Source organism: Anabrus simplex, chromosome 1 (genome assembly GCF_040414725.1).
Source record: "Anabrus simplex isolate iqAnaSimp1 chromosome 1, ASM4041472v1, whole genome shotgun sequence".
In the NCBI taxonomy this organism is placed as follows: Eukaryota; Metazoa; Arthropoda; class Insecta; order Orthoptera; family Tettigoniidae; genus Anabrus; species Anabrus simplex.
The window spans coordinates 730662309-730687302 of record NC_090265.1 but is presented as its reverse complement, the minus strand read 5'-3'; the positions used below and the strand labels follow the sequence as shown (position 1 = coordinate 730687302).

The following is a 24994-nucleotide window of genomic DNA, read 5'->3' as shown; positions in this document are numbered from 1 at the left end:
TCGGCAGCCCTGAAGATGGTTTTCCGTAGTTTCCCATTTTCACATCAGGCAAATGTTGGGGCTGTACCTTAATTGAAGCGAGGACCCCTTCCTTCGCGCGTCTAGCCCTCTCCTATCCCAATGTCGCCATAAGATCTATCTTTGTCGGAGCGAGGTAAAAGCAAATTGTAAATAATTGTCTAGTAGCTATCAATAAAAGTACACAATAATAATAATAATAATAATAATAATAATAATAATAATAATAATAATAATAATAATAATAATAGATTATTCCCCCCGCCCACCATCCCTGATGCGCCTCTGACTTGGCCAGGATGTAATAGTGTCGAGGATATTAACAAAATTATGTTTCTGCAACGGTACGAATTACTCGCATGTATACAAATAATGTTGCCGCAATATTGTAAGAAGAACTTGTTGTGACGCGCCATCTTTATACTGTAGATTCAAATGAAGTTCTGGAGGCAATCTGTATAGTCTGGGGAGGCATTTGCAACGAATAGTCGCACATACACAGATTTTGGCTGTCTCTAAATTGCAGATACAGTTTGAAGGGATTATACGCTCAAAATATACAGAAGTGCACAGCAAATACAGGATGCCTAGCTCAGTAATCTAACACAGTCTTCTTGGGGTTTCTGGCTGATAACAAGCTAGCCGCTAGGTCGCCGCTCACCCAAAAGCTCGAGCAAAGCTCGAACTTGTTCGAACTCTGTCGTCTTCTTCTTCTTCGTTGTTTTTCTTGGACTCTGCGCAGCGCACTACGTCCAGTCACTTAGTTGCTTTAAACTTCACCAATCAAAGGAACTGTTACAAAAAGGATAGATTTGAGGGTATAAGAAACGGAAGTACACACTAGTCGGCTAGTGTATTGGGAGAGGTTGTGCAGTAAAGATACATTAGGGCCCGGTTTCTTCAACTCTATGTTAAATTTTGCTTAACAAATGTTAACTAACAATTGTTATTAATTTAACACTTCGTTTAAAAGTACCCTGTTTCATGAACATATTTCCAACATTTGTTACGAAACAATTGTTAAAGACAAATTAACACATTTCCGTAAGATTTCTGAACGCGTTTGGCAGTGAGCGTCTTTTGTTTCTTTGCATATAGCGCTCCTAGTGGCGTGTTGAAATAGTATTTTGTCACACAGACACATGGTTGACATTATTATAGGTTATGGTTAGCGGAGACCGCTAAGAAGTAAACATGTCAAGTAAGAGGCAACAACAGCGTTAATATTATGAATGCGAGACAAATGTTGTTATAGTTTTAATTTAAAATTATGCGAGTGTGCAAAAAAAAAAAAAAAAAATAATAATGAAATAACGAACTGTTATATCACAACATTCGATATAGCCTATTCTTGTAGGAGTGCAATCTAAGGTTCCTACATCACCGGGAAAATGTTATAATTGATATGTTTTGAATGATTTTCGGGCATTCTTTTATTGCGGGGAAAATAATGTAGTGCCTTGTTAATGCTGCAATGGCAGCAAGAATTCTTTGTAGAATCCTACACACTCTTTTCTTGCCCTCTGAACATAGTCGCCTACAATTAGGCATTTTTTCTTTAAAAAAACCTATTTGTTCGGTACGCCGACCTATGAAGATCTTTTCCCCCTACAGTTAGGCCTACATGGAAAGTGTCTCGAGGTCAGATGTCATTACAAACCTCCGCTTCGAACGAAGGCGAACAAATTTTACTTAAACATGTCAGGTCCGCAACCTAATAACTTCTGAAAACTTGATGAATCCCCGATTCCAATGCAAGGCGTATATAGGCCCTACTTAGGAGTTGTGGCATAGTGGTCATCGTACTTGTCTGCGAGCGTCGTAGACGTGAGTTCGAGTCTCGTTTCAGGGAACAAAAATATTACGCAAATTGCAGTACCGGTACACTTTGTTTTCTACCTGAAATTAATATAGGTCTAAACGTTCTCACAGTTACTGCTGGATCTCTTTCTCTGTATATATATTAATGTCTTCTTAATCTGTTTATCCTCCAGGGTCGGTTTTTCCTCGGGGAGAATGATCAGTACCCCCCTAGGCGGCCTCACCTGCTATGCTGAACAGGGGCCTTGTGGAGGGATGGAAAGAAGATTGGATGGGACAGGGAAGGAAGTGGCCGTGGTCTCAAGTTAGGTACCATCCCGGCATTTGCCTGGAGGAGAAGTGGGAACCCACGGAGAACCACTTTGAGGATGGCTGAGGTGGGAATCGAACCCTCCTCTACTCAGTTGACCTCCCGAGGCTGAGTGGACCCCGTTCCAGCCCTCATACCACTTTTCAAATTTTGTGGCAGAGCCAGGAATCGAACCCGGACATCCGGGGGAGGCAGCTAATCACTACACCACAGAGGCGGACTATATTAATTTGAGGTAGGAAATAAAGTTCCACTGCAATTTGATCATTACTTTTATTCGCATTTTTACCTTCACATTCCCTGAAATAATTAATTAAATTTGTATTTTTTAAAAAGTAACCTAACGCGGGACTCGAACTCTCATCGTCGTGGTTCGTAGACAAGTACGATGACCACTCGGCCACTGCTACTCTTGACTAGTGCGCAACTTTTCAAGTATATACGCGGTGCTTTACAATCGGGAATTCATAATTTTTTCGGAAATTACTAGGTTGCGGACCTAACAAGTTCAAGTTAAATGTATTCGCATTTTAGTGTTCTATCCCCTCCACGTGGTCCGAAGCGGATCCTGACTCATGACATTTGTCCTCATTTATTTCGAAAACGAAACTATACGGTATTGACCCAAGCCCTTCTACACGAGTTACTGATGAGTGTCCCCCAACAGGTACATTAAGCTAGTTGAAACCGACTGGACGCAGGGTCTGACCCATCCTTGTAAAATCTATAAGCAACTGCTGCACTGGAGAGATTGGGAAGTTGCAATCTGTTGGAAACTCTAACCTATATCGTCTAGTACCTTGTTCATTATGGCTTCGGTAATTAGAAGTCTTTCTTCTGACAACTCTAAAAAGGTCGTTATTTCTTAGTATGGGTCGTCCTTTGCCTTCTTCAGTTTATAAATAGTCCTCATACAGCAATAAAGCTTCGAACTTACGTCTTCTACATGTCTCCATTTTGAAATTTTAGCAACTGTTAAGAGGTTTAACACAGGGGTGCTGCTAGGTTAATTTAACACAAGATTTAACAATTGTTAGAGTTAACAATTCTTGATGAGACGACCATTTTGTTAAATTGTGTGTTAAGTCTCCGTAACAGCAGTGTTAACACTTAACATTCGTTGAAGAAACCGGGCCTAGGAATACTCGAGGCGTCTAAACTACAGTTAACTGAGCTCGATAGCTACAGTCGCTTAAGTGCGGTTAGTATGCAGTATTCGGGAGATAGTAGGTTCGAACCCCACTGTCGGCAGCCCTGAAAATGGATTTCCGTGGTTTCCCATTTTCACACCAGGCAAATGCTAGGGCTGTACCTTAATTAAGGCCACGGCCGCTTCCTTCCCACTCCTAGCCCTTCCCTGGCCCATTGTCGCCATAAGACATATCTGTGTCGGTGCGACGTAAAGCAACTAGCAAAAAAAAAATCTACACTTATGAACAACAGAATAAGTTTACATTTGTTAGGTTACAGGGATTTAGCACAGTGACACAGGGTTATACATCTCCATGCCAGTGTGATCTATCACGGCGATTTACTACTATAGACAAATATGACCAGATCACAAATAAAGGAGTCAGAATCGTCCAGATTAAATCGGGATATTACACGCGTGAAAAAATTAGTCAGTAACTCAGCTAAGCGAACTGTCGGATGGTATACTAAACGAGAAATATTGAGAGGAAGTTGAAATCCGAGTGCCAGTAAAGTGGAAATGAAACGTTGTTGCTGTCGGGGATATTTATCACATTGAAACAAGATATGATTTATACTGCCGACATAGTGACCACAATTACACAAGTTGTTATCCTTAATCTTTAAACGATACAGATATTCCGGTGTACAGGCATGATTCAAGCGAAGTCTGACTAGAGTAGTGATATGACGTCGAGTGTTCTGTCCTTTTGAGAACCATGGTTTAATAGCAATTGTATTTTGAATAGTGTAGAAATGTTTACCTTTAAATTTTGCAGGTTGGCGCCAATGTTCGTTCCTCTTTTCTCGGATAAATTTCTGACATGGTGTCCATACATCATTTTGTGGGATTGCAATATGGTAGCATAAGCCTTGTCCATCAGCTGCCTCGTTGGCAAGTGTGTCGGCCATGACATTGCCTGCTATGCCAGAATGTTCTGGAACCCACGTAAATAATACGGAACGATTTAGTATAGTTAGACCATATAATAGTTGTATGAGGTTTTCTATATACCAATTGTCCGCCTTTGTAGGATTTTCTAATGCTTGAAGAACACTGAGAGAATCGGTACATATGAGGGTCTTTTGGATCGTAGAATGTTTAATATGTATTAGTACTTGACGAACTGCAAACATTTCCGCTGTGTAGGGTAATATGAATTGTTTGGATAATTGCAGCAGAGGGGAGTGAAAAAGCGGCTGCAACTTCGGATGTGTCTTGATGTTTCGACCCATCAGTATAAAATGGAATGTATTGATTATATTGATCTAAAATAATTTCGAATGACTTAGTTCCTATCACTCTGTTTAAATTCTCGGAGATACTGGAATCGTTGAATATTGTGCGTATGCTATTTGGTAATTGTATATTCGCAGGAAACATGATAGAGTACTAGGGTGAGTTCTTGTTTGAACAACGTTAGGTCGTAAATATATAAATTGAACATAAGCCTACAGGAGGTACGGTAATACAGGTCCATTTCCATAATATTCAGATAATAACTGCAGCTTGGGAAGAATCGGATGATGATATCTGGCCTTTTTCTTGAGAAGATATTTAGTAGCTACATGTTTGTGTCGCAAATGTAACGGTGGTTAGGTAATTTCAGCTAGTAAAGCATTTGTAGGTGTCGAATTCATGGAACCTGTAATCAGTCTAGCAGCTTTATACTGTACATTATCTAGTCGCTGTTTTTGATCCTCTCTTTCTCTTTCAAGATCCGCAGTATACAACATATACATAATCGGACTTAAAATGTCGCCTTGTGGAAGCCCAACGGATATAGAACGGCAATTGTTTTGATGAGCGATTTGAGGGAGACATACGCGTCGATGCGTATAGAATTGTCCTATGATATTAATCAACGTGGAAGGAAAATCCATGTTCCTTAATTTCTGGAGTAAGATGGGAATATTAACATTGTTATAAGCACCTTTAATATCTAAAAAGGCAGCCATAACGTGTTGTTTTCTGGATTTTGCTCACAACATATCGACTAATAAAATATTCAAAGCATTTGTCGTGCTGCGGTCTTTGAGGAATGCAAATTGGTACTTCGGTAGAAGGTCATAATATTCTAGAGCCCACATTATTCTGTTTAGTAAGATCTTTTGAAACAGTTTCCGAATACAAGAACTTAAACAATTTCCTCTGTAACTAGTTGGATCATGTTTCGGTTTACCAGGTTTCTTGATAGGTACTAATACGAAATAGTTCCACTCCATAGGTATATTATCAAATTCCAAGATCAGGTCAAATTTTTGAAGAAGGATATTCTTAGCTTGTGGGGGTAAGCTTTAAGCATATGATATGATATGATATGATATGATATGATATGATATGATATGATATGATATGATATGATATGATATGATATGATATGATATGATATGATATGATATGATATGATATGATATGATATGATATGATATGATATGATATTTATTTATATCGTGTCAGAAGCATACATAAGTTTAAAATTAAAGATAAGGAAGGACATAAAACATAATATAAATACTCCAATGGCGAAGAGCCACATTAAACTATGTGAGCCCAAAACCTTGCAACATCAAGTGCGTTTGGCTTCGCTTTAACCAGGTCTTCTGTTGTGCAGCTGAATGGGCATGAACTGCATTGCAGCAAATGGGCTGTGGTCTGCTCTTCTCCACATACACACAAGGTACTGTCCACTTCGAAACCCCATTTCTTCTGGTTTACCCTGCACCGCGTAACACCAGAGCGCAGTCTGTTCAGTGCTCTCCAATTCACCCAATCTGTGACATGGCCAGGAGGGAGTTCCTCTTTTGGCGTCATCCATTGACTGATCCTCGTATGTTGACTCCTGACGCGCCATTCTTGAATTCTTGCTTGTTGCGCTGTTCCTGCAAGTGTTTCGGTTACTCTCAAGAAGCTTTTCCTAGACTTAAGCCGCTGGCGTGGTGGCTCATATCCAAACAAAGGGTGGGCTTCCGATGTCAACACCTTTCTCTTTTCTTTCTTGGCTGCCACTTCACGGCGAATATCGGGAGGTGCTATCCCTGCAAGGCAATACACTTTTTCCAAAGGTGTAGGTCTCAAACATCCAGTAATAATGCGGCAGGTTTCGTTGAGTGCTACATCAACTGCTTTGGTATGGCAAGATTTGTACCACACCGGGCATGCGTATTCAGCTGCGGAATAGCAGAGCGAAAGGGCAGATGTCCTCACTGTGTCTGGTTGTGCTCCCCAAGATGTTCCAGTTAGCTTCCGCACAATATTGTTTCTAGCAGCCACTTTCTGCTTGATGTTCAAACAATGTTTTCTGTAGGTTAAGGCACGATCCAGAGTGACTCCGAGGTACTTCGGGGTAGGATTGTGTTGTAATGCTATGCCTTGCCAATTGACCTTCATAGTTCGGGAAGCTTCTCTGTTGTTTAGATGAAAAACACAGGTTTGCGTCTTAGTTGGGTTTGGTGTTAGTTGATTCTTCTTGTAATAGCCAGCAAGAGTGTCTAGAGCTGTGGACAATGTTTGTTCAATCGCCTCGAAGTTATCCCCCTGAGATGTGATGACACAATCATCAGCATAGATGAAACTATTCGTCCCGGCAGGAAGAGGCTGATCATTTGTGTAAATATTGAAAAGCATTGGTGCCAACACGCTTCCCTGAGGTAGTCCGTTCTTCTGTATTCTCCACCTGCTTCTTTTTCCCTGGAACTCAACGAAGAAACTTCAATTTTGAAGTAGGTTTCTAATGGCACAAGTCAGATGGAAGTCCTTTGTCATGCTGTATACCTTTCCAAGGAGAATTCGGTGATTAACAGTATCATATGCTGCCGAGAGATCTATAAATGCAGCTCCTGTGATTTTCCGGCTTTCAAAGCCATCTTCTATGTGTTGACTTAATTTCAACACCTGCGATGTGCAGCTTTTCCCTCTCCTGAATCCAGCTTGCTGTGGAATCAGAAATGGCTCAATTTTATCAGTCAACCTATTGAGGATTAGTCTCTCCAGAATCTTAAAAAGATGGCATAATAAGGAGATTGGCCTGTAGCTCCTAGGGTCATTTTTATCTTTGCCTGGTTTTAAAATGGCTATGACCCTATCCTTCCTGCATATTTTAGGTATCATGGAAGACTGAATGCAGTTATTCATGAGTTCTAGCAACCAGCACTTCGCAGTAGGACCAAAGTTCTTAATTTGTTCCATTCGAAGGTCATCGAGTCCTGCTGACTTCCCAATCTTACACTTACTGAGAGCTAATTCCAGTTCAGTTAGTGTGAAATGCTTAGATAACTCATTGCTCTCGTCTGGTTGTCTGACTATAGGATTCTTCCCTACTTTCATGGAAAGCTTTGGTTTTCCATTAAGCAAAAGTTGGTGTGCTATTTGATCTGCACTCACATTGACATGTGTGTTACCTTGCGTAGGATCATTGCTCAAGTGTTTTAAAAGTCTCCAAGCTTCTTGACTGCTCCTACCCATATCGACTTCAGACATCAACTTCATCCATGTCTCCTTCTTTGCCTGGGAGATAGAGGAAAGAACACTTTGTGCTGCTTGAATCGTTTGCTCACTAAATGGGTCTTCTTCGTGAAGCCTGTAGTAATCATGCAGCAGAGCAGTTGTTTCACGAGTTATACCTTGAAGGTAGTGTGTCCTGCAGCCTCTGGGAACTGATGCCCGTGAACAGAACTTCACGATATCAATGAATTTGTCATAATCTTGGGATATAGGAGAGACAGTTTTTATCCTCTCATCCAACATACTGGAAAACCTTTTCCAGTCAGCCTTTCGAAAGTTATATCTCCGTCTGAACCGAACTTCGTGTGGTCTTATGGGTGAAGAGAGGTGACATATTAGTGGCCGGTGTTGTGTTCTTGGGATTGGTGAACCCATTTCTTTAGAACATTGCTGCACAAAGCAGTTGCTCACAAAGAGAAGATCTGGGTTATACCCTCGGTGCCATCTTCCACTGTTGAAGGAGGAGGGAAGCTTACTGTCATGAATAATGGAAAGCTCCTGAGTTTCAGCCCATGCAATGACGATCTCTCCATTCTCAACTTCTTGAGCATATCCCCAGACGTGACTACGGCTGTTAAAGTCACCGATTACTATTGACTTAGTTTGATTACCAAAATTTGCAGGTGGTAAGAAAGAGAACTTTTCATTTGGAGGCTTGTACACAGATGTAATGGTCATGTTGCTTAACTCCACGGTGATTATTTCGATGTCATTATCTTCAGTATGATGAGTACTGATGATCTGGATGTCTGGCTTTACAAATACAGCACTACCATATTTCGCATGAGGCCTTTCTGCAACTAAAATCATTCCTGAAATCTTTGGACGTTTCTGATGTTCATCCCTATGCGTTTCCTGAATGTACAAGACGTCACATTTCTGATCTTGGCATAGTTTTTTCAAGAGTTCCTCTTTGGCAGCTGACAGGCCTTCAATATTTATGGATATTATTGTCATGGATGGCTCTGAAAAGAGCCGTTTCTTAAAATACATTTTAAGATTGATTAGTTCTGCTTCTGGTGTGAGAGAATCAGCCGTCTAGGAAGAGTCCTAGTCCGTTGCCCAAGAGACACCCGGATGTATAACAATATCACATGCAAATACACCCTACTGGGAGGTTTCTCTCGTGTCCCCCATGATATGATATGATATGATATGATATGATATGATATATGATATATGATATGATATGATATGATATGATATGATATGATATGATATGATATGATATGATATGATATTATTATTATTATTATTGTTATTATTATTATTATTATTATTATTATTATTATTATTATTATTATTATTATTATTATTATTATTATCGTATGGCATTTACAAGCATAATCTGTAAAAATATACAATTAACATACACATTAAAATATAGAGGTAATTAAACTAGAATGTCCAGCTTCGACAACCAGTCCACTGCACTTGGTGTCAATTCATGGAGAGTCCGTAAACCGTCCTTAAATGCTGACAGTGGACAGCTCTCAACAACATGAAGCAATGTCTGCTTCTCAGCACCACACTCACACGCAGCACTTTCACAATATCCCCACTTTTTCATCATATATCGGCACCTGCCGTGGCCTGTTCTGAAACGGTTGAGTTTTGACCACTCATGTCGAGGAAGATCGAAACCTGGCACTTTCTTCGTTGGGTCTTTAATCAGAAAGGCGTTAGTGGGTGGACATTGTTCCCATCGCTGTCTCCATTCTGCTGTTACACTGAATTTTTCATAGGAGTGTAGATCAGTCCAGAGTGGATTCCTGGATTTTAACCTCATCACAGGTGGATCTCGTAAGGCATTGAACAAAAGTGAGTTCCTGTGTGCAAAGGTCTTCTTGAGCAACTGTACTTTTGCTGCTTTTCTCCTCAGATCTGGAGGAGCAATGTTTGCTAAAACAGGCAGCCACTGAGTAGGAGTCGACCTCACTGTACCAGTAACAACTCTTATGGTTTCATTGAGCTGTACATCAATCTTGCTCGAATGTACGCTGTTTTCCCACACAGGAGCGCAGTACTCACCAGCCGAGTATACTAGAGAAAGTGAAGCAGTGCGAAGAGTGTTTGCATCTGCACCCCAGTTGCTGCCCGCTAGTTTATGCAGTAGATTTACTCTTGTACTCAGCTTCTTTGACAGATTCGAGCAATGCTGTTTGAACGACAAGGACCGATCCAGTGTGACACCCAGATATTTTGGGAAGAAGTTGTGGGAGACTTCTGTTCCGTTAAAAAGCACATGTAGCTTCCGATTAGCTTCCATGTTATGCAAGTGGAATGCTGTTACTTCCGTTTTACTAGGATTTGGTTGGAGTCTCCATTTGTGAAAATAGTCGCACATGGTAGCTAGGTCCTCTGTAAGTACATCCTCACAGTGTGCCAAATCCGTACTCTGAGTAATTAAAGCTAGATCATCTGCAAACTGTATCTTCTTTGAAGTTGTTCTTGGCAGGTCATGGATGTAAAGATTGAATAGAATGGGAGATAAAACTGACCCTTGGGGTAAACCATTATTTAGAGATCTCCACCTGCTTCTTTCACCATTCAGAAATACAGCAAGTCGACGGTTGGATAACATGTTGTTTAGTAAGCATGCTAGCTTCTGACAAGGGATGACCTGAACAAACTTGAGCAACAGTCCCTCTCTCCAGACCGTGTCATAGGCTGATGTAAGGTCGACAAAAGCTGCAGCAGTCTTCAGTCTTTTCTGGAATCCTGCTTCAATCTCTGTTGTCAGTGTTAACACCTGATCACAACAACTACGATTCTTTCTGAAACCCCCTTGCTCAACTGGGATGACTCTTTCTATTGCTTCCTGGATACGGTTAAGTATCATTCTTTCAAGCATCTTGTAGATTACACTAAGGAGTGAAATTGGTCGATAATGTGAAGCATCAGTTCCTTCCTTTCCTGGTTTCAAGACTGCAATTACTTTGGCTTGTTGATATGATATGATATGATATGATATGATATGATATGATATGATATGATATGATATGATATGATATGATATGATATGATATGATATGATATGATATGATATGATATGATATGATATGATATGATATGATATGATATGATATGTAATCCATTCCTGGGGAAGTGGTTTTCGTATTATATAAAGCAACATCGTATTCCGTTGGGATTATTGGTCGCAGCAAGGTTTGAAATTTATGCGTAATTCCAGTTATCGAATATTGGAGCTGAGGTACTACATAATCAGGAGTTAGAGTAAGGAAAGTTGTACTATCCCAGTTGTTATTGGATGGATTATTGCGGTTGGAGTTGCATAACTTTCGAAATGCAGACCATACGTCTTGAAGAGGAGTTTGTCTATTTAATGAATTTGTGAACATTTTCTAAGCCAATCGTCGTTTTTCATTGAATAATATTTGGATGTGGGCGGCTATTGTCTTGTATTGAAGATAAGAAGCCATTGTTCCTTCATGTCGGAATTTCCTTAAAGCATTTTTTCGACGCTGTACCCATGCTGAACATTCTTCATCCCACCAACGAACGTTTGGGGAATATTGCGACGGGTAGGTATTTAAGTTCAAGTGGATGGTACGTTTCTAAATACAGCGTTATAATATTTAGTATGTCTGGTATTGATCATTATTCCCGTTGTTATCGACAGTTGTCAATTTATCCTGAATATACCTTTGAAATAACAAAGTATCCATATGTTTCATTTATCGTACACTCCTCGAAATTTTTGTGGCTTTTGGAGCGCGTTCGATGTGATAGTAATAAAAATAGGAAAATGATCACTTTTGGTGGGTTTCATTCCCTGTTTGCCACAACAGCTTATGTGCCAAATCAATAGTTTCAATAGTAATAAATTGTAGTTGGTCTTGCTGAGAATTGTATTGAGCACAGTGATCCGTGTTGGGGAGCCATCATTCAAAATTGTAGGAGGGGACTAATTTATGATGTTCTCGATATCCCGGCCTTTTTTGCAACAAGAAAAACTTCCCCAAATCGGATTATGGGCATTGTAATCGCCCCCAATAATAGTGGACGTGGTGAATTGTGCGAAGAAATTCTTCCATTGGTCATATGTCAACTCTGACGTCATTTGTTCGAGCAGGTCGAGCCGGGCTCAAGCACATCTCTGCTCAATATTATTGTAGTTGGTCTTGGATAAACCACATATGGCCAAGTGCACCAACCTCGTTTAAGATTCAGCTAACCAGTGTGTACGTAAACATGGTTTAAATTTAAGGACTGGTTAGAGGGAAGTGTGGAGCACCATTCTTAATCAATGTTTAGTTAAGCATGTTTAGCTGGCAGTAGAATTAAACACTACCCTGATGTTTAACTTGGTAGCGAGGAATAGTGAACGCGCTTCGACGATTTCGTGTTTCTTTTGTTAGAACCACACCTCTCAGGAAGGAGAAGAAGAAGAAGGAGGAATATAAATTTATTCTTTGCTGGAAGCTGGAAGTACGTATTAGAAACATGGATGAACAAAAGAGGAAAAGGTCGTCCAATTTTTCGGATTTTGAAACCGATATTGTGGCTGAATTAGTGATCAGACACAAATATGTCATAGAAAATAAAAAGACAGATGGAGTTACAGTAAAGCAGAAACATGAAACATGGGAGAAAATCGCAGAAGAATTCAATTCTATTGCAGGTAAGCATTATATTTCTCTGTACTATTGTGAATTAATACAGTATTTCGAGTTAGGTTATGAAAATCGGTCAACAGAATATATGGTATGGCAGATTATTTCCTGTACAATACGAGTACCGGTACTACAAAACTACAACTAAAAGTACTTGGGTTTATTTATTCCCGTAAAATTGTACGAAAAAACAATATTAATACACCCGAATATTATAATTCTATTTATCTGTGCTATTGCGATTTAAAGCCTTCTAAATTCAGATTATTTTCAAAAGCAATACTTCAAAACTATAATTAAAAGTAGATGCTCCTTAATTTCATAAATAGTGAAAGCAAAATAGTGTTGTCACTCTAGCATGTTATAGTTCTGTTTTTTTTTTTTTTTTTTTTTTTTTTTTTTTTTTTTTTTTTTTTTTTTTTTTCAGGTGTCTCTTGCAGGAGTGCAAGAAATTTGAAAACCTGTTATGAGAACTTGAAAAGTAAAACAAGAAAAATATGTGCAGACAATAAAGTGATGATGAACGCAACTGGTGGTGGTAACTTTAAGCCCACATTGTCTAAAACTACTGAAAAGGTTATGGCTCTAATACAACCGACTATCACACCACTTATGAACGCTCATGATTCAGATGCTTTATACCAAGGACATGTGAATGAAGGTAAGTGTATGGACACAGAGTACACTAATGCAATTTGTATCAGGCATTTAACAGTTAACCTCCAACTGAACATATTAATTACACGTTTTATTCTTTTTTCAGTTTTAGTCCTTCCGTTTGATGACGTGGAACTGGAAGAAAGATGTAACGAAACTGAAGCACACGAAACAGGAACACTGCCAGCTGTAGTAGCACCATCTGCTGACGCGGCAGAAACTTGTACTCAAAGTCAAGGTCAAGCGGAAGCACTGAATCCCTTAATCAAACCTCCCATAAATTCATTGACTCAACCACCATGCCTACCGTCTTCAGAAGTACAACCTTCAACGTCAGCTGATACTGTATTATCAAATAGAGCTAGATATCGTCGGCGTAGACTGTCAACATCCAGAGACAAAATTACAGATGTCTGTGAAAGAAGAATTTCAGTGTTGGATTATCAGTTAGAAGTAATGAGAAAGGAACAAGAGAAAGAAATCGAAATAAAAGAGTTAAAACTAAACATTATGAAAGAAAAACTAAAATACTGGCAAAATATGAACAAGAACGAAGATAGGCCAAACTAAGTGGGTTTTGTAAAGCAGCAAGTGTTACGATTAGCATACCTTTATTTTCATTTTCTATAAAAGTCAAGTTCATTTGTGCTAGTAGGTTAGGACGATGAGGAGTGTGACCGGTCGATAGAATACTAATTTGCTAAAGTGTGTGGTTTTTCTAAAAGTTAATAAATTTCACTTACCTGAAATTACCATTTATTAAAGCCTGGCGCACTGCTGTGCCAGCATTGTCATCATTTCTGTACATTTGGTGTACTGGATTTAATTGTTCGCCATCTCCGATATCAGGACCTCGAGCTTGCTGCAGCTCTTCGATAATGTGCTGAACCATTAAATCATCCGGAGGGTTTTCTTCTCTTGTTGAAATTGCAATATTGTTCAATACTGCTGTAGCAACAATTATATTTAGAGCTTTATGGACTTCACACCTCAAACCAACAGAAAGAGCAGGAAACCTCCGCTTCCATACACCATACTGTCTTCTACGGTATTTCTTGTCTTAATATGTGCCCTATTGTACATATGCTCTTCTCTGGTTTGCGGGTTCAGCAGAGGTGTTAAGAGAAATGGCTTGCACGGATATCCACTATCTCCCAATAAGTAACCATGTTGTATTTCACCTCTCTCGAATTGTGCCCTCTTACTGCAGTTCTGAAATATTGTACTGTCGTGGACAGAACCAGGCCACCTAGCTACAATATCTCTCATGAGTAAATTACTGTCACTTATTGTCTGACAATTTATGGAAAAATAGCCTTTTCTATTCCGAAATATCTCGGCATTTTCTCCACCTGGAGATCTGATGCGAACGTGGGTGCAGTCGATGGTTCCAATTACACCAGGGAATCTAGCAATATTAAAAAAGCTTCCCATTACATCCCTCTTTTCTGCTTGCGATGTTGGGAAATAAATATAACGTTGACTGAAGGAAGCTATAATATTACTCACGTCGTGTATAATCCGAGCTGCTCTTGTTCTGTGTATATTAGTAGTATCACCTACAATTATGTTAAAGGAACCAGTAGCATAATACCTCAATGCAGTGAGCAGTCTGTTGATAGCAGAAACAGGATTATTTCTCTGTGTTGGAAATTGTAGGTTATTTTGCATTGTTTCCAGAAGAAATGAAACTGTTTGTTTAGATAAGCGAAACCTTTCCAAAAATTTCCTATCACTAAGTTCTTCAAAAGGATCACCTCTCTCCACTATTATACCTTCGCGCTCATTTCCATTCTGCTCCAGATATTCCAAATATAAAAGTTCATCTTCAATATCATCTCCAAATCTGGCAGCCATTTTGCCTTCACTGCTAATCACTGTTTATGTTTGGTAACCGCTCGAACTTGACTGTTTAACTTTAACCGACAATAATCAGGGATTAAAGTATTAATCAGGAATGATGCTCCGCAGTTTCATTTAAACAAGGTTTAAGACGAATCTTAAACGCTGATTACGCTAAACGGGGTTCGTGCACTTGGCCAATATTCTTCCAATTTCAGACATATGAACATCACAGACACGAGTTTCTATTCTATCTAACCTCATTACCGCGGGGTACCAACTGCCATTAAATGTTTCATCTATACCATCCGACAGTTCGCATTGCATAATTAATCACCAATTTTTTAATTACATGTAATATTAACTTGTAACCCTATCATGTTAATTCAGGTATGTACATTAAGATCCCAATCCTTATTTGTAATCCGTTCTAGTTCGTTTGCAGTAAGCCGTCTTTACGGATCACACCGACGTGAAGATTTAGAACCTTGTGTCCCAGTGCTTTTATGTTCTGTCCTGATAAGATAACTTTAATAAAGTTGTACTTTCCTAAGTTTTATCACTACCCGCTGTGAATTAACTCCATTAAACAGCCACCCCTTCCCTTCTGTAGTGCACTTAATTTTTTTAAGTTGGCACCCAATAATTTAACAAGAAAAAGTAGAAGAAGAAGAAGGGGCACATGTGTGTTGATTATCCAACGAGCTAGAAAGAGGACTCTCGTTGTGATTATCATAGCGTATCATAGTGTTTCAGTGTATTCAGTTAGACATATCGACTGACGTGTGCGTTGAGGGAACTTCGTAAGTTCAAAAATATTATTAAGTTGAAGTGTTGTAAGTACGTTTTCTTTTTCCTGTTTTGTTCTGCGATATGTGAGGTTAGCGCGTCTTGTTCGATGATGCTCAATGCTTTGAGCTTGTATGTTCCTGCCTATTTACCGCCGGAGGACGTTATCATTAAGTGTCCGATATTTTCTTGGAAGCAACTGCGATGCAAAGCAAGTGAAAATGATAGAAGTAGATATCAAGAAACACAAGAATGACCCTTTTCTCTTACTTCCCCCAGCAAGGGTGAGGGGAATGAAAGTTTTGGACAAGGGTTTATTTGAAAAAAATGTCATTGTACCATGGGTACTGTTAGATGCAAATCAAGTGAGTGTTGCTGTGAAATTCTTAAAGAAGTACTTTTTGAAACTTATCAATTTCAAGCCTCTTCAGCCATCATCTATAATATTAGATGGAGAAGAAATACTTACTACTAGTTTTGAAGAAAGTACTTCTCAAGGGTCTAGAAGAAGAGCTTTCCTTAGTCCTTCTTTGGTTGCAGAGTTTACTGACATATCGGAACAGGACCGACTTGGTCTTAATAAGGTTAATGTTACTGAAAGTTCTCTTCGGTACAGTAAATTAACATTAAAATACAATAATTGGAAAGCAGATGAAATACTGAAAGCTATTCTTCCGCAAGATGATCCACTCACAAGTTATTCAATTATTGGCCATATTACCCATGTGAATATCAATGAGCATTTACTGCCCTACAAGTCTGTAATTGGGGAAGTTTTACTAGGTAAAGTTGTTGGTTGCAAAACTGTTGTAAACAAGATAGATATAATAGACAATACCTACCGCAACTTTAAATTTGAGTTGTTATGTGGGGAAAATAATTTTAAAACTCAAACGAAAGAAAATGGATGTTTGTATGAGCTTGACTTCTCATCAGTGTACTGGAACCCTAGACTTTCAACTGAACATGAACGAATTGTTCAGAAATTGAAGACTGGAGATGTATTATATGATGTATTTGCTGGAATTGGACCATTTGCTATTCCTATTTCAAAGAAAAAATGTCATGTTTTAGCTAATGATTTGAATCCACATTCTCATAAATGGCTTAAACAGAATGGAAAGTTGAATAAAGTGGGTGAATTTCTTAAAACTTTTAACAAGGATGGAAGATTATTTCTGGAGGAGGATGTAAAAAGAGATATGTTAGAAAAATGGGTGCAGAAAGAATTTAAGAGCAAAGCATTCCATATAACAATGAATTTACCAGCTTTGGCCGTCACATTCTTGTCTGTTTTTAATGGCATGTTTAAAAGTGAAGACATATCTAAGGTTCAAAATTTTCCCTTTGTTCATGTGTATTGTTTTGTAAAGGGGGATGAACCTAGTGCTGGAATGTTAGCAACTAAAATGGTAGAGGAGCACTTAGAAAGTGAACTTGGAAAACATTTGGTTGAAGTTATTTTGGTACGAAATGTATCACCAAAAAAATGGATGGTACGTGTGTCGTTCAAACTTTGGAAAGAGTTGCTGCTGGGGTTGCCAAACAGTTTCAAGGATAAGGATCTTGTACAAGATAACGCAGGTTGTAGAAAGATGCAGTCTGACGTCAACCTAGAGGCAGAAGAACCCGAGCAGAAGAGAATATGTTTGAAACATAATGGTGAGATTTAAAACTCTTTAAGCTTTAGTGTGGATGTTGCCTAAATTATCCAGAAGGCAGAGACTCTATTTCCTTGTTCCCCACCCATTCTTCTTATGATCATCAATCTTATAAGTAAGTTATTAAGTTGATGTACAGCAAAAAGATTTGTTGGTAAAATTTGAGTTGGAGGCATACCATGGCATACACTTAACATGAATCAATAATATGTCAGTCATAAGAACGTCACTTTTAGACATCAGTAGCAATGAACAAACCAGACATGCAATATAGCCCAGCTCCCTACACCTCGCTTTGCTCAGTATATTGGACTACGTGGTTTGGATCACATAGCTGTCGGCTTGCATTCAGGAGATGTGGATTCGAACCTCACTTTTGGCATCCCTAAATATATGACCTGTTGTGTAGAAAGAAACCTAAAGTTGGATTTTTCATTTTTGAGATTTTGGTGGTTCTAAAAATTGGCCTAAGATACTGAGCATTTTTTAAAAGTTTGTGCATCTAGGTGCATTACTTCAGGAGGTGTTAATTATTGACTGTTGCTATTAAGAAAATTGTATTTTGAGAAGAGCACAATTACAGCTTTCACTATTTTCATACCAATTGCACAAAGTTTTCACGACATCAAGCAGCGAAGACTTGGAACTGCTGCGTAACTTATGGCCGGTTTCTGGAATGACAGTTATCTGTAGATGCGTAGTTATCAGTGACTTAACATGGTGATATGTTTAAAATGAGTTTTCGAAACAACATTTATTGGCTTCTTCATTGTTATCTGTGCAACGACTGGTAACTGCAGCTAGTGCTGTAGTTACCTCTATGTTAAAACTGATTCCAACAAATACCGCTATGAGGCACCACTCCATACCGTTTCGTACAAGATCTTTTATTAGTTTCCTAAACATTAGTAAGTGATAATGAACTGGTTATAATATATTTACAGTCATTCATTGTAGTTTTAACGCGCTTGGGTGTGCTGGAATTGACAATATTTCGGTTAGTACATTTACTTCCACGTTTTCACTGGCTTTTAGTCACTGTTTCCACTTGTATGGTGTCATCAGTTTAGGTTATAATCTCCTCGGAGCATGACGCCTCTAATGTAGATGTATCTTGCAATACGGGAAATGAATCGTCAAATAAAATAGAACTTGAATCAAATGGATTTTCATCAGGCAAAACTTGATCTTTCCCTTTACCGTAGCTATAAAGTTAAGATTTCTTTTGTCAGGCTTTGAATCACGAGTCCCACCAACAGTTAGTTAACACCCAATCTGAAATTGTGGAGTTTTTACCATTAATATTTACATTTGTATTAAATAAAAAATATCTTAGGTACCGGTATGCATTTAATATAAGCCTCCTGAATTATAAATATAAATTTTTCATTGTTTTTTTAATGTTATTATATTCTTTAACCAGTGACGTGAGGTCTCATAGACTGCCAATAAACATAAAACAAATGGACATAATTAAAAATCTTGCAGGGAGCTGTAGGTTATGTCATCTTCTTATCTGTGTTAACACACTTCACACCCTGAGTCAGGATTAGCTCGTTATGTTTGATTGAAATTCTCAAGTGGACTTCACGTCAGCAGTTACGAGAGTATTTTTGTCATTGCATGTTTTGTAGTCAGTGTAAGTAAAACATCTCAAATTACTAGTCTGTTGCAGTTATTAAGTACAGATTCTCAGTTCGAGGAGTACATTAGGGAACTACAGTACTCAATTTTTCTATTTTAGCTATTTTCTTTTGGCTATTGCAGATCGCAGTTTGTAATGCTTTCGTGTTGTCCAAGTTGTGCCATGAAAGCCCGGAAAAAATGGAATTCTTGAAGGGTTTGGTATCTGATCAGGTGAAATTACATGTCAAAGAAGAATGTGAGTTCCCAGAGAGATACGAGCAGGAATAAGCAACATTTTGCACGTAAGACTTGGCGTCGAGATACCAAAGAAAGACTAAAAAAACGGCAATCTTGGCGTACATATCCGGCATCCTTGAAGAGATAAATGGCATATGCGTGTTTTAAGTAGGAATTTTTGGTTTGCAGTCTACTAAAAAAAATCTGCAACAGTTGCAGCAAGAACAGATGGATATCGCACCATCAGTGCAGAACTTCAGTGCCGGATTATAGGTTCCAAAGTGCGCTGCACGTTTTTATTTATTCGTTTATGCTTGTTGTGTTCTGGATCAGCGAAAAGTGATCTGTTTGGTAATTGTTGTGTATTTTTACAATTTACTGACGACAGCGATCAAGGTGAAATTTAAGACGATGTGTGCGTACCGTGAATAAGAAAGAACGGGAAATATATCTTTTTGCATTATTAGATCATACATATATTCATATTATGAAAGATAATTACATGCTAATCAGATTGATTGATATGACTGTGTACATATTTGTCAACCATTTTTCATTTAGAAAACGTCTGCTAGTAAAAGTACCTAGATATTACCAAAATAACCCTAAAATCGTTTGCGTAGAGACATCTATTGGAGGATGACAGATACTAAACATGACGATAACTGCACAATTTATTACCAGGGCTTATAAATCTGGATTTAAGTTTCCGGAAACTCATTAAAATTAACAGTGCAGTTAAAGTTACAAGCGCATTTAGGTAATTCAGAGTTACCTGTGGTGTACCAGAAACCGGCCATTAGTTTGTTGAGAAGACCCACAGGTAACACAAGTAAAATCATAATTATACATGTAATAGATATGAATGATATGACTAAAGATCTGGAATCGCAGATAAGGCTACTTGCAGATAATGTTATACTGTATAGAGTAGTAAATAAGTCGCAGGATTGTGAGCGACTGTAGCTGGGCTTAAACAAGGTTGTGAGGTAGACAGCAGACAATGGAATGAATGTAAATGGGATAAAAAGTCAAGTTGTTTCACCAAGAGGAAATATCCTCTCAGTTTTAATTATTGTATTGATGGGGTGATAGTACCTCATGGGAAACAAGGTGTTAATATAAGGAATCTTCATTGGGGTAATCATATTAACGAGGTTAAAAAAGGTTACAGATCTCTTCATATGATTATGAGAGTATAATTAGGGGTTGGAGTAAGGATGTAAAGGAGAGGCATATAGGTCTCTGGTAAGATCGCAGTTAGAGTATGGTTCCAGTGTATTGGACCCTCACCAGGATTACTTGATACGAGAACTAGGAAACATTCATAGGAAAGCAGCATGATTTGTTCCGGGTGATTTCCAACAAAGGAGTAGCGTTACTAAAATGTTCCAAACTTTGGGCTGGGAAGACATGGGAGTAAGGAGACGAGATGCTCCACTATGTGCAATGTGATAAAGATGTTGATTCCCATAGGAAACCTGAAACATTTGTTACTCATTCGGAACAGATATTTCAGGTTCCCTATGGGAATCAAAATCTTTATCATCTGATGGCCAGGCAGGCATCAATTTTTGAAAATGAGACGAAGTCTCTCGTAGCCTTCACAGTATGCACTAGCCATCCGTCTTGGTAGGTGTGCTATTTACCAACTGACGAGCCCAACTTAGCACACTGGGGCGAAACGGTGGCAACCAGGAATGAGTTAGCTGGAAAATTTATAATGTCCAATAATGGACCAACTATATTGGTATGTGCTATGTTTTGAGCTGTCAATGGTGAGTTGGCAAGGAATGACATAAGTAAAAGAATAAGCTTGAGTGGAGCTTTTGAAAGTAGGAAAGATCACAATATGAAGATAAAGTTAGAATTCAAGGGGGCGGATTGGGGCAAATATTCATTTATAGGACGAGGAGTAAGGGATTGGAATAAATTATCAAGGGAAATGTTTGATAAATTTCCAAGTTCGTTGAAAATATTTTTTAGAAAAAGGTAGCTAAGCCAGATGTCATCACATAGCTGCTCTAGGGAGCCGGTGTTACTTGCTCTGCTTGGGACGGCTGTTTGTCACATGACGAGAGTAGCGGACAGGCGGGTTGCATACTGTGGCCATACTGTACATGCCACTCGGAAATGTTCGCGTATGAATAACAGCTTTTATAATAATAATAATTTACAGCATGAATCATATGAGATGAACAGGACACAGATTACGGAGTATAACAGGACAAGAAAATTATTCATTGACAAAGGAAATATACAGCAGTGTGCAATATTTCCTGAATAAATACATTTTTCATAATTAACTGAAGCTTTGGAACACGTACAGTTACTGATTTGTACATGTTCTTTGCCCTCTCATTAACATACATTTCAATATTTGTATGGCATTTATGACTAGGACAACAAATTAAACACACGAACTGAAACATATCAGTGGTGTACTCCTCCTTCACGGGACCTTTGGGATCGTTTAGATAGTAGTGTGTGTATGTTTGGTACTATCGTTTGCGTACTGGCAAGTCGCAAAACACATTTCAAGTTTTCTTCAGTGAGCCTACTTCCGTGTCTAGATTTACAAATCTTCATTAATGAAAACATATGTTCACATACATAAGTTGATATACTTACAATATGAGCATTAAATGTGTACACTCTATGAAACCTCACCCGTGGAAAACGAACATAAAATTCAGTCAAACTGTTTGTGTTTGCAAATCTATCTTTCATTTGAGTATCGCACTGCAAGTCAATCAGTTCTAGCTGCAGTTCTGGTCTAACAGTTTGCACATCCACTGAGAAGGGAATACCGAACACCTGCAAATCCTTTTCTAACACCTGAATATCGTGAAACCTACTCTCATAGTGATATGAAAACCTCTTTACAATCTTCTAATGTTTTTTAAAACATGATTCCATATTTTATTACATGTTACACATTTGCTGTGTTATTTTCTTGAACTGTTAAATACTTTTCTTCCCAAGAAGGTTTGAAACTTGTTGGCGTCGATGGCCTACGCCATCCATAGTAAATGCAACATTAACCGACTAGAGTTGAATGTCGTGGTGTGAGGATAAAGACGGAAACACACTAGTGTCACCTCTCACGAGTTCACGCGTATCGTGTCGCAATCTAACCTGTCCAGAAAGATGTGCTATATCTTTGCGCCACTGACCTGCAGTACGTACTACTTCATGCACTTCCCCTACTTGCTCGCTAAGCTGCTCTCTTTCCTCAAGAGCGGGGAGCAAACTGGCTCCGAAGGCATTTCCCTCTCGATTGACGATGCCGGAGCTAAACAATTATAAATGAATGTAAATATGATCGTAGTTTATTAGCTCTGTATTGATAGTTCTACAATCACAATTATAAACCTGGATTTCCCACCTAGTCAATACTTGATGTATTTAGCAGTACCAGTTTCGGCCTCTATTAGAAATAAATCAAGCGCTGATTAGGTGGAAAGTCCAAGTTTATAATTGTGATTAGGCCTAATGTAAATATGAGGTAAACTATTGATAGGGAATCTGCCACCTGGGTAACCGCCCTAAGTGCAGATCATTGTTTGATTGATAGAAATGTGATTTTTACGCTACAGACACTTTTGTTCAGCTCTGATGTAAAATTTCCGTTGTCAACTTTGCATCCCTTTCCACGCAATGGGTCGGTCACATATGGTTTTCTGTGGTTTTTCGTTTTCACACAAGGCAAATGCTGGGGCTGTACCTTAAGGCCAAGGCCACTACCTTTCCAATCCCATACTGCTGTTTGCAAAATACCTGCCATGTGTTAGTGTGACATTAAACAAGTAGCAAAGTGAAAAAAAATCCTGGATGTCGAACCAATGTTGTAGGTTCCACAGCCAGTGTAAACTTATTCGTTGATGTCCATGTTTCCCTTTTGTGATGAGTTGTGTCAGAATGTGTTTGTGACCCATATAGGCAGTGTTCTGCTGGGGACCGTGAACATTCTGCCATATGCACATGTCAGAGGCATTATTATAAAAACGCAACAAGATTCACATCGGTCACGTAAGAAACACTTGCCTTGTGATGCTGATTCTGGTTTTGATTTCCACATCCGGATCCCATTCCTGTCTTAACCACCATCCTGGGTACTGGAAATAGATATCCTTTCAGTGATATTTCTGTCCCGGGTGATAACAGCTTGGAGATTTTTCTCAAATTTAATGTAAAACTGAATGAGAAACAGTTTCTAACCACAATAATTGTTCACTGTTTTTGTCATACTTTGAAGTGCTTAATACAAATTAATTGCATTGTTAGAATTATTGCAATTGGGGTAAGCCTACGTATATCAAGGCCCACGAGAGTTGGAGTCTGACGGTTAGCGCCACTGGCGAGAAAATGTTGATTAACGCTGCTCGAAAAGGGTCTGTTGCTATGCCACATTTAAGGAAGCTATCGCCGCGTGGGTTGGCTTGCTTTCATTTTTTTTTGGGTGATATTTGGAGTGTTACTGTGTCCAACTCGTTGGTTGAATGGTCAGCGTAGTGCCCTTCGGTTCAGAGGGTTCCAGGTTCGATTCCCGGCCTTGTCGGGAATTTTAATCGCTTCTGATTAATTCTTCTGGCTCGGGGACTAGGTTTTTGTGTATGTCCAGACACTCTCCTCTTCATATTCAGACGACACTACGCTACCAACCACCACAGAAACGCGCAATAGTGATTACATCCCTCCATATCGGTTTGGCGTCAGGAAGGGCATCCGGTCGTAAAACAAGGCCAAGTCCATTAGTGCGACGCAGTTCGCACCCGTGACCCCACAGGTGTGGGAAAAAGCAGTAGAAAAAGATGATTTGAAGTGTTACTGTGTTAGTTGCTACTGCTTTATGTATTTACATGTTTGTTTTCTGAATATTATTTTTGTTGTTAGTTAATTTTGATGTAAGTTAGTCAGTGGCTAGTTGTACAGTTTTATTCTGTAAGTAACATTGCATTTGTTGAGGTTATTGTCGTAAACTGATGATACTGTTAGTGATTTTGAAATCTCATATTTATCGGCAATGACGTGTTCTGTCTTAAATTCTAGAATTATTAGCACGAGCTTAAGAACGGGTCAAAGTTCATAATTGCATAGGCCTACACGTTTCATTAAGGCTGTATGAAAGGGTGATATGCCATAAATGGAGGTAACTATGACATTGCAGCGTTCTTCGTAGTTATTGCTTTCGCCATTCAAATGTCAGACTCCAACTCTTGTGGGCCCAACTATTGAAACACATTTTAGCTGTGTAAAGTACTAGTTTTAGGTGTCAAAATCTGATCTTTGACTGCTTTTTTTAAATAAAAAAAAAATAATTTTTAGAGCCCTTTAGCAGTCTAAACATTCATTTTTAAGGGTGTAAAAATCTGATGTCTACAATGAATAGAAGCGCCTGTTTTTTCACAAAAGGTGCAAATTTACCAAAATTTTACGAATTTGGCTCAAAACGCAAAACTATTTAACCTGTAAGCAAAATCGCAAAATTATTGATGAAATTATGTGGAATCGCTCTTTGATCCAAGAAGCATAATGAAAAATGATTTAGATAATGAAGTCTCTCTCATCATACGAGAACTTTCAGCATCAGAATATCTTGAGCTATACACAGTGTTTAGGGATCTAGTTGGTAGGTCATGTAGAGCAGGTAAATATATTGATATTATTGCCACTCTTCTTTCCCTGAAATCAGAATATG

General features: G+C 38.7%; 1 protein-coding gene across 3 annotated transcripts in view; it reads left to right on the top strand.

Moving 5' to 3' along the window:
• The first annotated feature begins 15651 nt into the window (after window positions 1-15651).
• The window catches only part of LOC136857440 (tRNA (guanine(37)-N1)-methyltransferase), a 32361-nt gene continuing 23018 nt past the window's right edge, over window positions 15652-24994 (top strand). The window contains exons 1-2 of one of the 3 annotated variants that reach the window (XM_068225184.1): window positions 15655-15678; window positions 15715-15783. Coding sequence is in view for 1 of the 3 variants with exons in the window: in XM_067136106.2 (XP_066992207.2) it covers window positions 15904-17431 (1528 nt within the window). In the remaining 2 variants the exon portion in view is untranslated. The other 2 variants (XM_068225182.1, XM_067136106.2) reach the window with 2 other exon arrangements.